The sequence below is a fragment of the Juglans regia genome, chromosome 15, assembly GCF_001411555.2.
Source record: "Juglans regia cultivar Chandler chromosome 15, Walnut 2.0, whole genome shotgun sequence".
In the NCBI taxonomy this organism is placed as follows: Eukaryota; Viridiplantae; Streptophyta; class Magnoliopsida; order Fagales; family Juglandaceae; genus Juglans; species Juglans regia.
In genome coordinates this window covers 17392285-17407063 of record NC_049915.1, presented here as the reverse complement: position 1 = coordinate 17407063, position 14779 = coordinate 17392285, and the positions used below count along the sequence as shown (strand labels likewise).

The 14779-nt window shown below is 34.4% G+C and overlaps 1 protein-coding gene across 1 annotated transcript; it reads left to right on the top strand.

Annotated features, from left to right (window-relative positions):
* The first annotated feature begins 9965 nt into the window (after nucleotides 1–9965).
* On the top strand, nucleotides 9966–14460 carry LOC108993217 (TPR repeat-containing thioredoxin TDX). Its single transcript, XM_018968051.2, has 11 exons — nucleotides 9966–10031; nucleotides 10130–10382; nucleotides 10488–10521; nucleotides 10857–11009; nucleotides 11122–11209; nucleotides 11309–11389; nucleotides 11502–11566; nucleotides 11972–12112; nucleotides 12185–12301; nucleotides 12854–12884; nucleotides 13938–14460. Exons 2-11 carry the CDS (start codon nucleotides 10273–10275, stop codon nucleotides 14270–14272), a joined length of 1155 nt encoding a protein of 384 aa, XP_018823596.1. The 5' UTR covers nucleotides 9966–10031; nucleotides 10130–10272; the 3' UTR covers nucleotides 14273–14460.
* The last annotated feature ends 319 nt before the right edge of the window (nucleotides 14461–14779 follow it).

Below are 14779 nucleotides of genomic sequence, written 5' to 3'. Positions count from 1 at the left end.
CAATAATAGAGTAATATATTGATCAAACATAATAATGTGAGATTATATAGTATTTAAAATACAAACACTAGATTAGACGAGACTTACCATTAACATGTGAGTAGAGTAGCAGTTGAGGGATGATCAATGCCTAAAGTTTCCAACCACCAAAGTAAATGTTGTGTACCGTAATGACGCAGAGATAGTAAATATGTATAATTTTAGGGAGATGTGAAATAATTGCAGTAACTTTTTTTTTGAAGTAAACATGTACAATTTTAGTCGCTGGAATCGGAAATGTGTATTTGATTAGTTTTTGTGAGCGATTTAAATGGTATATAAATCCAGACAAATATGTATAAATTTAAAACAAAGATTTAAAATATTATAAGTAATATGCCATGTTTATCAAGTACATATCCAATGCTCATATATAACGACTTGACTTCATGAGCCATTTTGATCTGTAACTAATTATTCTGGTTCTCTAATATTTGCATAAGTTGAAATTGCCTCAAATTTGATCTGCACAGAAAATAAATTTATAGCCAATTAGTGTAACAATTTAAAAATGACTTATATTGTGATTTTTGAACAAATGTAAACATATATGTATATATATATCAATATGTATGTATGTTGGCAATAATTGGCTACAAAACATATTATTTTTAAAGAGTTTGTTAATAAATAAGAATTAAACACTATAGGAGTCTCCAAAATCTGGAAGGTAGCACGTCCAATGATCGTAATTTGCCTAGTTGAGAGCAAGATATCACAAAATAATATACACATCAATTATAGCGTAATATATTGATCAAGTATAATCATGTGAGATTATATAGTACTTAAAATGTAAATAATTGATTAGACGAGACTTACCATTAGAGTAGCAGTTGAAGGATGATCTTAGCCCAAAGTTCCTAACCACCAAGGTGAATGCTGTGTACCGTTGTGGTGCAGAGGTAGGAAACATGTATAATTTTAGGGAGGATGGAAATAATTGTAGTCACTTTTCTTTTTGGAGAAAATATGTACTAATTTAGTCGTTGGAATCGAAAATGTATACCCAATTTGTTTGTGTGAGCGATTTAAATAACATATAAATCTAGACAAATATGTATAAATTTAATACAAAAATGAAAAATATCATAAATCATATGCCGTGTCTATCAAATACATACACATTGTCCATATATTATGAATTGACATCGTGAGCCATTTGATCTGCAACTAAATATTCTGGTTCTTTAATATCTGCATAAGTTCAAAATGCCTCAAACTCGATCTGCACCAAAAACAAATTTATAGCTAATTAGTGTATCAATTTAAAAATGACGTATATTGTGATTTTTGAACAAATGTAAACATATATGTATATATATGTCAATATGCATGCATGTTGGCAATAATTGGCTACAAACATTTTATTTTTAAGGAGTTTGTTAATAAATAAGATTTAAACACTATAGGGGTCTCAAAAATCTGGAAGATTGCACGTCCTAGGGTTGTAATTTGTCTAGTTTAGAGCAATGCAGCACAAAATAATATACACATAAATTATAGCGTAATATATTGATCAAATATAATAATGTACATTACAAAGAAATTTTATACAACTTTACAAAAGAAAACATAGTAGTATATATCACTAGTTGATGCCCAAATCAAAGTCTGGCTTTGGACATGATCATAATCAAGTTGCTGCAAAATCCCAAAATAAAAGTTGTTGTCTTTCTATTCCAGATTGAGGCTGTTAAATCACATCAAGAGCCATCACTTTGATAATTTGGATGACATCTCTCGCGTTTTGCAGCAGCATTAAATCAATCTACAGTATAAACACACTTAACTCAGCTTGGTTAAGTTGCTATATTACTCCTTTGGGGGCTGGTCAAGTCATAATGCAAAAGAAAAGAAATAAAAAAACAAAACTATCATAAACAAGCAAACAGATTCAATGACACTTTCTTAGGGCAGATTTCGGTTTTGTGCTTTCTTTGGTTGAAAATAATAAGGCCAAAACTCATGATGACCATAAGGACCTCTTGAGGATTGGGTAGTTAAGGAGGTGGCGTGGGGTGGTGGCTCAATCAAGGTGAGATGAGTTCTTGACATGAAACGTAACACCATACACAATCATTCGAAAAAGACTAGAAATAATATAAACTAATATACTTCTTGGATTATTTTTGCTGGAAATAAAGAAAAGTTTCACAATAATATTATATTTCCGTCACGAACTTGAATCCCCTACTTTATGTTAATATTGTTATTCAAATATGCAGTTATTATAAGCAGTGATGAGATTTGAAGAACTGTATAGACCAGTGAATTGTATAGTAAACTATCTGTGTTGTCATGCATATCAGAATGTACTAGTATTTCAGTTACGTGGTTTTTTTTTATTTTGTTTAAACAAACTTGTACATGAAAAGTCTTATTGCTTGTGAATGTTCACACCCGTGTGGGTATGTAGGTGGGAAGGAAATGCCTGAATGAAGAGTTTAGATTTTGATGCTGGAACTCAGTAATGATGTCAAAATAGCGATGTTCATATATAAACATTCTTGTATGAGGATAATGTCACTTGGATTCTGGAACATAACTATGGTAATGACATTATTAATTAAATTGACTACTGGCCGAAACAGATTTTACAAATCTCGGCTCCCTGCACTAGGTTACGTACGAATATTATTTAGGACAGGAGAATCGTCAATGTGAGATTATATAGTACTTAAAATACAAACAGTAAATTAGACGAGACTTACCATTAACGTGTGACTAGAGTAGCAGTTGAGGGATGATCAATGCCCAAAGTTCCCAACCATCAAGATGAATGCTGTGTATTGTAGTGGTGCCGAGGTAGTAAACATGTATAATTTTAGGGAGGAGGAAAATAATTACAGTCATTTTTTTTTAAGTAAACATGTACAATTTTAATGGCTGGAATCGAAAATGTGTACTTGATTGGTTTATGTGAGCGATTTAAATGACATATAGATTTAGAAAAATATGTATAAATTTAATGCAAAGATTGAAAATATCATAAGTCATATGCCGTGTCTATCAGGTACATACCCATTGCCCATATATCAAAAATTGACTTCGTGAGCCATTTTGATCTACAACTAAATATTTTGATTTTCTAATATCTGCATAAATTTAAATTGCCTCAAACTCGATCTGCATCGAAAACAAATTTATAGCCAATTAGTGTAACAATTTAAAAATCACATATATTGTGATTTTTGAATAAATGTAAACATATATGTATATATATGTCAATATGCATGCATGTTGGCACTAATTGGCTACAAAACATATTATTTTTAAAGAGTTTGTTAATAAATAAGAATTAAACACTATAGGAGTCCCTAAAATTTGGAAGGTAGCACGTCCAAGAGTCGTAATTTGCCTAGTTGAGAGCAAGACAACAAAAAATAACATACACATAAATTATAGCGTAATATATTGATCAAGCATAATAATGTACATTACTAAGAAATTTTATACAATTTTACAAATTAAAGCATAGTAATATATATATCTCCAGTCGGTGCCAAAACCAAAGCCTGGCATTGGACAAGATCATAATCAAGTTGCTGCAAAATCCTAGTGTAGAAAGTTGTTATTTTTCCTATTCTAGATTGAGCCTGTTGAATCACATCAAGAGCTATCACTTTGACAATTTGGGCGGCATCTCTCACATCCGATAGGAGCATTAAATCAATCTACAGTATAAACTCTCACTTAACTTAGCTCGGATGGAGCTCAAGTTGTTGTTTGGATAGTAAGGAGGTATAAAAGTAAACTGCACTGAGCTCGGTTGAGGAACCAAACAGAGTATTGTCAAGTTGGCCAATTCATACGGATAATTTAAACCAAATAGTTAAACACAATTTCAACTAAATACTGTTGAAGTGAGATTTAAAAAAGACTGATTGCCAAGCTATTGCAAAATCCCAGAGCAGAAAGTTGTTGTCTTTTTCTATTCTAGACTAAGCCCGTTGAATCAAGTCAAGAGCCATCACTTTGACAATTTAGGCAGCATCTCTAGCATTTGGCAAGAGCATCAAATCAATCTACAGTATAAACACACTTAACTCGGTTTGGTTAAGTTGCTACATTACTCCTATAAGGGCTGGTCAAGTCGTGGTGCAGAAGAAAAGAAAGAAAAACACAAAACCATCATACACAAGCAAACAGGTTCAATGGCGGTTTCCTTGGGTAGATTTTGGTTTTGTGCTTTCTTTGGCTGAAAAGAATAAATCCAAAGTTCATGATGACCATGAGGGCCTTTTGATGATTGGGTAGTTAAGGAGGTAGTGTGGGGTGGTGGCTCAGCCAAGATTAGATGAGTTGTTGAATCTCAACCAAATCAGTTTGCAACCAACTAGCTTCCTGGAACCATAATGTAAATATTGGTCTAGGTTCAAAGGAGTCTTATGAGATGTTTAAGGACCAAAATGCCCTTGAGAAGAAGGTATCAGAAGATTGGGCTTATGGGCAAAACAGTCCATACACTTAAAGGGCACACATGTGTGCCAATTGGTGTAGTTTTGGGGTTTGATATGCCATTTCCTTTAATGACATGTATCGAGGTTTATCTAGCGTTTTAATATGATTTAAGAGTTATGTAATTGAGTAATATAGTAAGAAAATTTCATATCAAGATGCTAAAAAAAATTATGAAAGAAAATTAAGTTTCAAAACATAGTTTAAAAAATCACTAATTTTGGGTAAGTTGATTAAGGATCTTAACTAATTTTAAAACTTAATTTAGATACTTAGGGTATGACATGGGCTTAAGGAAACTCATGGTATGGTGCATTGGGCTTTCAATTTGAAGAGTGAAATAAAACAAAACAAGGCTTTGGGCCTTGTGGGCTTAAAATGGTCATGGGTGTGGGTTAAAGGCTCATGGACTTTTGGGCTTGAATGAATGAGAGCCTTGTTTCCAGAGTTTGAAGGATTAAAAGAGACCTCAGGATCTATTAAGATATGGCTTGAGAGGCTTACCTTGATATAATTGGGTAATGAGTCAAATCTATACCATGTTTGGCCCAAAAGACCTTATGCCTTCCTTATATTTGGGCCAAGACTATCTTACCAAGTCTTGCACTCCTAAGAGGCTTGTTTTAGGCTTTTAAGGATTGACCCATAAATGCCTTAAGGTTCTAAAGGTCTTAATAGGATTACTAATGGGTTTGATTCTCTAATCCTTCATGCTTAATAAGTTGAGCCTAATATCTTCACTCTTACTAAGTTAGGCCCAATGATCATATGTCATTTTCATTGAGTCTATTTTCTAGTGTCCTCTGAGATAGACTTAAAATTTTATATTTCTCAAGTTGGGCCTAAGGCTTTTTAATATCTTAACCTTAGCTCATCACATCCTTAGTGCATTAGAGTCCTAAAATCTTATTGCCTCTCCTAAGCCTTTATACCCAAAAAACTTGGGCCCTTAGTAAACCACTCTTTGGGTCTTCTCCAATTCCATCAAATATTTAACCTAAATTGCTTAGCCAATTAATGTGGCAACCATCCAATATGCCATGTGTCATTCCCTTATGGGCCTTTTGACTTCTTATCCTCAAAATTAATAAAGCACTAAAGATTCTCCAAAATAATATTGTTAAACCAATCAATCTCCAAAAATTTCATTTTTCCTCAAAAATCAATATTGCATTAGAATCTTCTAAAAATTCTTCTAAACCCAAAGTATACGGCCTTTTTGCCAACTCAAGTATCCAAAATTATTCTTATTCTAGTATAGATCAACTCTTGATTAATTAGGATTAAGGTTACTAAGGTCAATGTCTAAGGAGCTTTTTAGGCGAGGTGTTATACAATCTCATCAAATATCTTAATCCTAACTGAACCAACCCCAGTCTTGTCACCATAGCGACTATTTGAGCCACTAATTGCTAAGACAATATCTAAACTGTTAGACTTTTCATCAGCAATGCTAACATCATTAGAGGAACTAGTGCATTCCTCTTTGTTTTTCAGTTTAGGACACTCATTTTTGTAATGACCAAATTTATTACAGTAATGACATTTAACATTTTTCTTATTAAATTTTGATTGTGAATTGCATTTGGATTTATCATTGTTCTTCTCTGAACTTCTCTCACTGGGTCTACCCCTGCTAGATGAACCCTTAACAAAAAAACCACTAGCTTGATTTTCCGTCCCCTTCAAATTCAATTTAGTTCTCAATTCTTTAAAATTCAAAACAGATTTCACATTTGCTAAGGAAATATTATTTCTACTATACAACATTAAATTCACGAAGTTATAAAATGATATAGGCAACTAACACAGAACAATTAAGGCTTGATCATCTTCTTCAAGCTTAATGTTAATATTCCTCAAATCCATAATAATCTTATTGAATTCATCTAAGTGTTCAGAGATAGGAGTACTTTCCTTCATTTTGAGTCTGTATAACCGTTGCTTCATATACAAACGGTTGGTGAGAGATTTCTTCATATACAAACTCTCAAGTTTAGCCCAAAGACCAACAACGGTCTCCTCATCAACAACCTCCCTCAAAACTCCATCTGATAATGACAACAAAATGGCATTGTGTCTTCTCTTCATCTTTTCTTGTCGGTGCAGGAGAATCATCAGATACCTTCCCGTCCAATACCTTTGACAAACCTTGTAGTCGCAATAAGGCGTTCATCTTGATGCGCCATAAACTAAAACTGTTATGACCGTTGAATTTCTCTACTTCAAACTTTGCCATAGCCATCCCTCAAGACTTCGCACAAAGTCTAACTCTCTAATACTAGTTTGTTGGGATAAACGTTTGAAATAAATAATAGCAAAAGTAAACAAAAGAAATAACGAAAATCACACACAATACACTAAGATTTAAGTGGTTCAGCTCAATGTGAGCCTACGTCTACTGGTGGGGTCTGTCTCAATGAGTTTATTATCAACAAAGATAGAGTACAAGAGATTAATTACAAAATCCTCTTCCCAAAGTGTCAATACACTCTTGGAAATATCAGAAGAGGACCACACTCTCTCTATACAAGTTTCAGTAGCCTAAAAAGATAAGTAAGTAATAAATGAATGTTGAAACATTCGTATTTATACTGAAACGACACGGATCCTAAATTACGAACATTCACTTGAGTGAAGTGTCGAGCGGAGCTCGAGCGAACTTTAGGATTTACCATCCCACTCGAGCTGAGTGTCGAGTGGGTGTCGAGTGAACTCTCTGGGTGAGGTTTTGCTCGAGCGACAGAGATACCGCTCGAGCAAACAATCTGTAGATGCACTTTTTCAACATGATTCAATCCACCTCTCAACAATTATTCTATTTTTATTTTTGTTTTCTTGTTTTTAAATTATTGAAACTATAGACACTCTTTTCTTTTTCTTTCTAATCAAGCATGCATAATATCAAGGTGAAACCTTTCCCTTGTCAATATACAAAATAAATCTAGGTAGAATATTTAGGAGTATGCAACTGAAGGAGAGATTAGTCGTGGCCCATTGTGACAATGAGTATGCATATAAATTTTGAGATCGATGAATTTTCTGAAACAAATTTTTGGTAATTGGAGGTGATGGTTAAGTGGAAATGTAGCTTATATTGAATGTAAGGTGAATGTAAGGTGATGATGTTAGTGTATGCACGAAGCCTTTATTAATTTATTTAGCAGAAGTGGCTCTAAAAAAAAATTATTTAACAGAAGTTAGGTGATGAAATTGTTTTTTAAGCTAAGAAAAATAATATTTGCCGAAAAAAGGAGCGAGAAATTCATTATTACCTTTAGAAATCTTAAAATAAATTAATTTAATCGATGATTTTTAGGAGAAAATACATATTGCAACTTTGCATTGTCACCAATTTTTTAATATATGCCTCAAATCTTCAAAACTAACAGTTTTCTTCCCAAACTATCGCTTTTTAGCAATTTGCACCAATCAATTTAGATTTGACCACTAAGATTGACATAATATTGAGTGTTAAATCATTATATGCAAAAAAGTTAATATATTGAATTGAAAAATTGCAAATTGACAATGTGAATAATTTAGGACATAAGTTTTTTTTTTTTGAAAAAAAAAAGGGATGAACTTACTTTCTCTTTAGTTTTTGACATGCGTAATGTTGTCATCCTTTCCATGTGGTGGTCCGACCATTTATCTTTCGTTTTATATTAAAAATATCTTAAAATATTTGTAAATAGTACTAAAAGCAGTAAAATAGTTTGAATTAAGATATTTCATTAATTTTAAAGAATTAGAAAAAAAAATCTAAATTTGAGAATATTTAAAAATATCTTAAAACAGTTATATTCTAAAACAAGACTTAATAGTTAAAATGTTGAAAATAAGTGCATGCACTTTGCATAATCATCTTTGTTAATTAGAATATAATTATTCGATACATTTAAGACAAAGTTTAGAATTTTAAGGTACGTGAATTTTACGCCTTTTTTTTAAAAAAAAAAAAAGTGAAATTCATCAATAAAGTATGAATTATTTTATATAAATATTAAATTTATACACTTTTTTTTTTTAAATAGATTGCCGAAGAAATTAGATGGTATAAATAATTGTTCATTAAATATAGAGGACAAGATTTTTAAAAATTTTCAACCCTGAGAAATTTGATTAAAAATTATTGATCTTGACATAGATTGAAGTGCCCGTTGATCAAACTGAAATTAATCGACTCAGATTGTGAATTTGTCCGAACAAATTAGGTTTTGGATGAGTTTAAATGTTGAACTGAGTTGAATTGAATTAAATTAAAAAAAAAATGAACTTACTTTCTCGGAGTCATCAGAATTCGGAGTCGGAATTCGGAGTAGCTCCGAATATCTATTCGGAGTTGGAGTCGGAGTCGGAGCTCCAAGAAGCTCCGATTCCGACTTCGAAAATTTTTTTTACTGAACACTTGCGCTCGAGCGAGGTGTCGAGCGCAAGTCGAGCACACGTTGTATTGAATATTGGCTCGAGCGACATGTCGAGCAGAAGTCGAGCGAACCTCTCTGGAAGAATTCTGCTCGAGCGACAGGTCGAGCGGAAGTCGAGCGAACCTCTTCCAGAGAGGTTCGCTCGAACGGAAGTCGAGCGGAAGTCGAGCGAACCTCTCTAAAAGAGTTCCGCTCGAGCGCCACGTCGAGCGCACGTCGAGCTCCGATCTTATGTCGGAGCTCCGACCTCCGATCTTATGTCGGAGCTCCTATAGGAGGTCGGAGCTCCGATAGGATGTCGGAGCTCCGACCTCCGATCGGAGTCGGACTCCGACTCCAGTTCGGAGTCGGAGTCGGAGCTCCAATTTGGCTCCGACTCTTGTCGGAGGTCGGAAATGAACACTCCGACTCCGTCGGAGTCGGAGCCCAGCCCTAGTCTGACCATTCATCTAAGGGTTCGTTTAGATATTAAAAATATTTTGAAATATTTGTAAATAATATTAAAAGTAGTAAAATAGTTTGAGTTAAGATATTTTATTAATTTTAAAAAATGAAAAAAAAAATCTAAATTTGAGAATATTTGAAAATACCTTAAAACAGTTATATTCCAAAACAGGACTTTAATAGTTAAAATGTTGGAAATAAGTCCATTCATCTTGCATAATCAACTTTGTTAATTAGAATATAATTATTCGATACATTTAAGAAAAAGTTTAGAATTTTAAGTTCTACGCATTCTTTTTTTTTTAAAGAAAAAAGTTAAATTCATCAATAAAGTATGAATTATTTTATACAAATATTAAATTTATTCACTTTTTTTTTTTTAAATAGATTGCCGAAGAAATTAGATGGTATAAATAATTTTTCATTAAATAGAGGGGACAAGATTTTTAAAAATTCTTAACCCTGAGAAATTTGATTAAAATTCGTGATCTTGTCATAGTACCCGTCGATCAAACTGAAATTAACCGACTCAGACCGTGAATTTGTCCGAACAAAATCAGGTTTTGGATCCGCTAAATTTCTGTTCATGGCTTCTTCTCGGTTTCACTTTCCATGGGAATTCGATTCTCAGCAATGGTGCTCGCGAATGTCTCAAAGGTAAAAAGTAACTCGCAAAAATAATCCGGTACATCAGGTCCACCCTCTGTATCGTACTCTCCCCATTACTGACCGCACGACTCACCTCTGTATCATAGGTTGGCATAACTTTGACGGTGATCGACGCGAAGTCCATCGCAACTGAAACTTCTCGCCCGTACCGAGAAATTTAATTCGAGAAGACTCGGCAATTTTCCATAACTTTGCAGAGATCGCGAGACAGAAGCCAACGACGCACAGAATGGACGCGGAAAAGTTGGAAGAGCTGAAGCAATTTGTGAGCCAGTGCAAATCGAACCCTTCACTTCTCCACGACCCTTCTCTCGGCTTCTTCAAGTCCTATCTCCAAGGGTATTGTATTTCATATACCATGTGCCAGTGTTAATTTACACTGTTAATTCTTTGTTCGATTCACCTGAGGTTTTGTGTTTTTTCTTTTTGGTTTGGCATTTGAAGCCTGGGAGCTCGGATTCCGGTACAACCCAAAACGGTGAGCACCGATTTTCCACAGATTGTTTCTTTATAGTATGAACATAAACATTCTATGAGTACTGTTAATGGGGACTGTAGTAGAAGGAGTAGGTAAATTGTAGTAGTATTCTTTTGATCAATCATGTGAGGGAAGTGATACTTTTCCAATCAATACAAGTGGAAAACCCAATTAGACTATAGTCTCTGGATGATTTTAATCCAAGCAATTGGATGTTCTGATTCGAGTCCATATCCCATGACAATCAATGGAAATAATTTAGCACTTCAAATCTTTTTGTAGTTCATTTTGCTTGCTTTGTGATATTGATGGTCTAATTATGAAAACATGTGCAGGAAAAGGGTGGTGATAAAATGCCAGACACTAAGGAACATTTTGATGCCAAAAATACATATAATTCAACTGAGGATAATGATGACATTGTTGAGTCTGATATTGAGTTGGATGTTACTGATGTTGTGGAGCCTGATGATGATACTCCACAAAAGGTGGGTGGCATAAAAGCTTGGTGTGGATGTTTCCTCTTATTTTTCCCAATTTTTCTTGCGGTTGTATACTCTCTCTCTCTAAACGTGTAGATTTGTGCATTATTAATGGCAGATGGGAAACCCTTCAGTTGAAGTTACGGAAGAGAACCGGGAAGCTGCACAAGTAGCAAAATCAAAAGCTATGGATGCTATTTCTGAAGGCATGGCATTGTTTCTTATGATTGAACTTTTGAATTCAATGTTCTTTGCTTTTGTTTTGTGAACCTTTTTCTGTCTATTTATGACATTTTATATTTCAGGTAAGCTGGATGAAGCCATAGATCATCTAACAGAAGCGATCGTGCTGAACCCAACATCAGCAATATTATATTCAACTAGAGGTATTTTTTTAAATGAAATTGGATTTACACTGGTTACCTCCTTTGCCCTATTTTTCCAGCCTTGTCTCATCATTGTTTCATTCTCTTGGAAACTTGACATTCATGTTTTCAGCTAGTGTCTTTGTCAAATTGAGCAAACCGAATGCTGCAATCCGTGATGCTGATACAGCTTTGGAGGTTGGTTAATGACCCTTCCGATACGTCTCTGCCTTTGCAGACTGCACAAGATGTTCCACTTAAAATTAGAAAGAGAAATGCTTGGGGTCCCCATTTTGGGTCTTGAGCATTTCTACCAATACCCTTTTTTTCTTTTTTCTTTTTTACTTAGTGATTAAGTGAGTGTTTTTTAATGCTGTTGTGAATTTTTTTAAAATGTTTAAGAATATAAAAAAATGCATGAAAAAAAAGAGAGGCATTTAGCCTTCTTGGTAGGCAGTGTTGGGAGCCACTATCGGTGGCTCTAGCACTGCCTATTAGAAATGAACTAATGACGCATCTGAGTTTGTAATTTACCATGTACAACACGGTAAGATGCCGTAAAGACCAATGATTATATGTTCTGAAGAGCCATGTCTTTTCTAGATCAACCCTGACTCGGCAAAAGGATATAAAGTACGAGGAATGGCAAGGGCCACGTTGGGCCAGTGGGAAGAGGCAGCAAAAGATCTGCATATAGCGTCAAAGTTGGACTATGATGAGGAGATTGGTTTGGTTCTTAAAAAGGTAAAAAATTCCTTCATTTTATAGGAGAGGTCATCAACACAATTGTTGCTTGATAATTTATTTATCTTTTAGGTCGAACCAAATGCCCGACGAATTGAAGAGCATCGCAGAAAATACGAACGCTTGCGCAAAGACAGGGAACTTAAAAAGGCTGAACGTGAGAGGAAACGGCAGCAAGCTCAAGCACAGGTAGTTGGTTTACTATCAATTTTTTTTTTCCATTTAGATTTCCTTTTGCGTGTGTTAAAAGATATTAATGAGATACTCTAAAGAGTTTCTGTAAGCAACATATGGTTGGCATGGGAAGAATGAATATCAATTTTATTTTGAAATAAAACTTTACCACATCTAAAAATATTATATTGATGATTTCTTCTTTGGTGGAGTTGATGTGGGTTGTTAGTTCATCTTATTAATCAGGTTGATGGTGGACCTGGCTAACTCTATGATTAAGTGCACTGGCAATGTTGGTATTGATTAGATGACATGATTATGAATGAAGCCTTCGCCAGGCCATGAATCAGAGGCGTAGTATCACAATTTTTTATTTTTTTTTTAACTTTTTTGTGTTTCAAGGGGTTTAAAGAGATGGTTAGGGTTTGGGGTTGTCCTATCAAGGTTAGGAGTCCCTAGGAATTGAACGATCACTCCCCTGTTTATAAGCTTACTTGCTGAATGCGTCTTATGCCAGAGATTGATAACCTTGATTCTGGATCTTTTTGCTCTCTTCAATTTGTGCAGGATCAAGATGCGTTGTCTGCTTTAAAGGACGGTAAGCTATTCATTGTCTTTTCCATTTAAACAAGTCTTCAAGTTTAAGCAGGATTGAATACTTGTCTGCTTTCCCTCAGCTTTTATGCATTCAATTGTCATATGAAGGCCCTGACAATGACAACCATTTTCTTAAAACTAGAATCTCATACTAATTTTACTATTGGCTTTGGTTACAAGCACAGACTCCTCTCACCCACCCACCCGCACAGGTCTGCAAAGTTTAACTAAGGTGATGTTTGACAACAAGTTTTTGAAAATTTTCTTACACCAAAACAACCTCAAAAATAATTTTCATCAAAACATCTTACCTCGATTTCAGGAATGAACAAAAATAAAATAACATTTACAATTTTTTAAGTAAATAACATTTTAAAAAGTGAAAATTTTATTCCCAAACAGCAGACTCCATCACCTATTCAAACTCCAATAAAAATATCTCTAAAAAAATTTCTCAATTCGAACATATTTTTAATAGGTCCCTCCACTTTCACAAAATCCCATAAAAAGCTCTGTAAAAGTTTTCTCGAAATTTCCAAGGCAACATGCAACTAAACATCCCTTGAGAGCTTTATCGATAAGCTTGTGTACAGGGACATACAGTGCATTAGCTTATCCGTGTCAATTGAGTTGGAGAAACTGGAGCAAATCAAAATACTTGAGCTTTATCAATAAACTTATGTTTACAGTGACATACAGTGCATGAGTTTATCCATTCAATTGAGTTGGAGAAACTGGAGCAACTCAAAACACTGGGAAAAAAAATGTTTGGAGGACTCGGTCCTATTGAGCAAATGTATAGGGATAAATTTCATAATCTAAACTCGATATATGTGCATGGAGCTAAAGTTTTTGACTATATTGTTTGGAGAGGTGTCTGATCCCCTTTGTTACCACTGCCAGTACATCAACCGTCTGAGCCATGAAGTTATGTGATAATTTGTTTGGACACTTTTTTCCTTTCGGCCATTGATATACAAAAAGAGTAACATCTAATTGTGTGTTTCAGACAATTTTCTGTAGATTATCTTATCATGCTATTGATTTACAACAGGGGAAGTTATTGGTATTCACTCTGTAAGTGAACTGGAAAAAAATACTGATGCTGCTTCAAAGACATCTCGTCTAGCAATCCTGTACTTCACTGCAACATGGTGTGGTCCCTGCCGTTTCATTTCACCCCTTTACACAAGCTTAGCTGGGAAGTACCCTAAAGTTGTTTTCTTGAAAGTTGACATAGATGAGGCCAGGGACGTGGCTTCACGCTGGAATATTAGCAGCGTTCCGACCTTTTTCTTCATAAAAGATGGAAAGGAGGTGGACCAGGTTGTTGGGGCTGACAAAAATGCACTTGAAAAGAAGATTGCACAGCATGCAAGCAAGATGTGAGAACCAAATTGATGAAATAAGGAAGCTAGTATTTCTTCTCTTGTCTTCTGAATACTGTGCCTTTTTCTATCATGTCGTTCATGAAAGATGTGTCTGATGATGGTACTGGTTTCTGGTAAATGACTTGCTGAATTGTGTTGCTTGGGTTATAGCAATAAGAGATTAATTTATGTTTTCGGTGACTACAATCCTGCTTTTCTATTCAAAAAGTGAGCACCTATAGTCTTCTGGTGCTTCATAAAATAACGTAGCCAATAACCATAGGTTTACTAGTAAAGATAGCTTTGAAAAGGTGACTCCACCAAGGTGACAATATATTGTAGTATTATTGATAAAATGAAAAGCTTAGGGAAGAGCAAATGTTCATGTATGCTATCTTATTTATTTACTATATTCCAAGTAGCATATTTATGTTACCCAAGTTTAATATCCCAAGATAATCTAATTTTCAGTGTTCTTTGTTTATATTTCACAGGAAAAAATGATAGAAAATTCGTTCAAATTGCT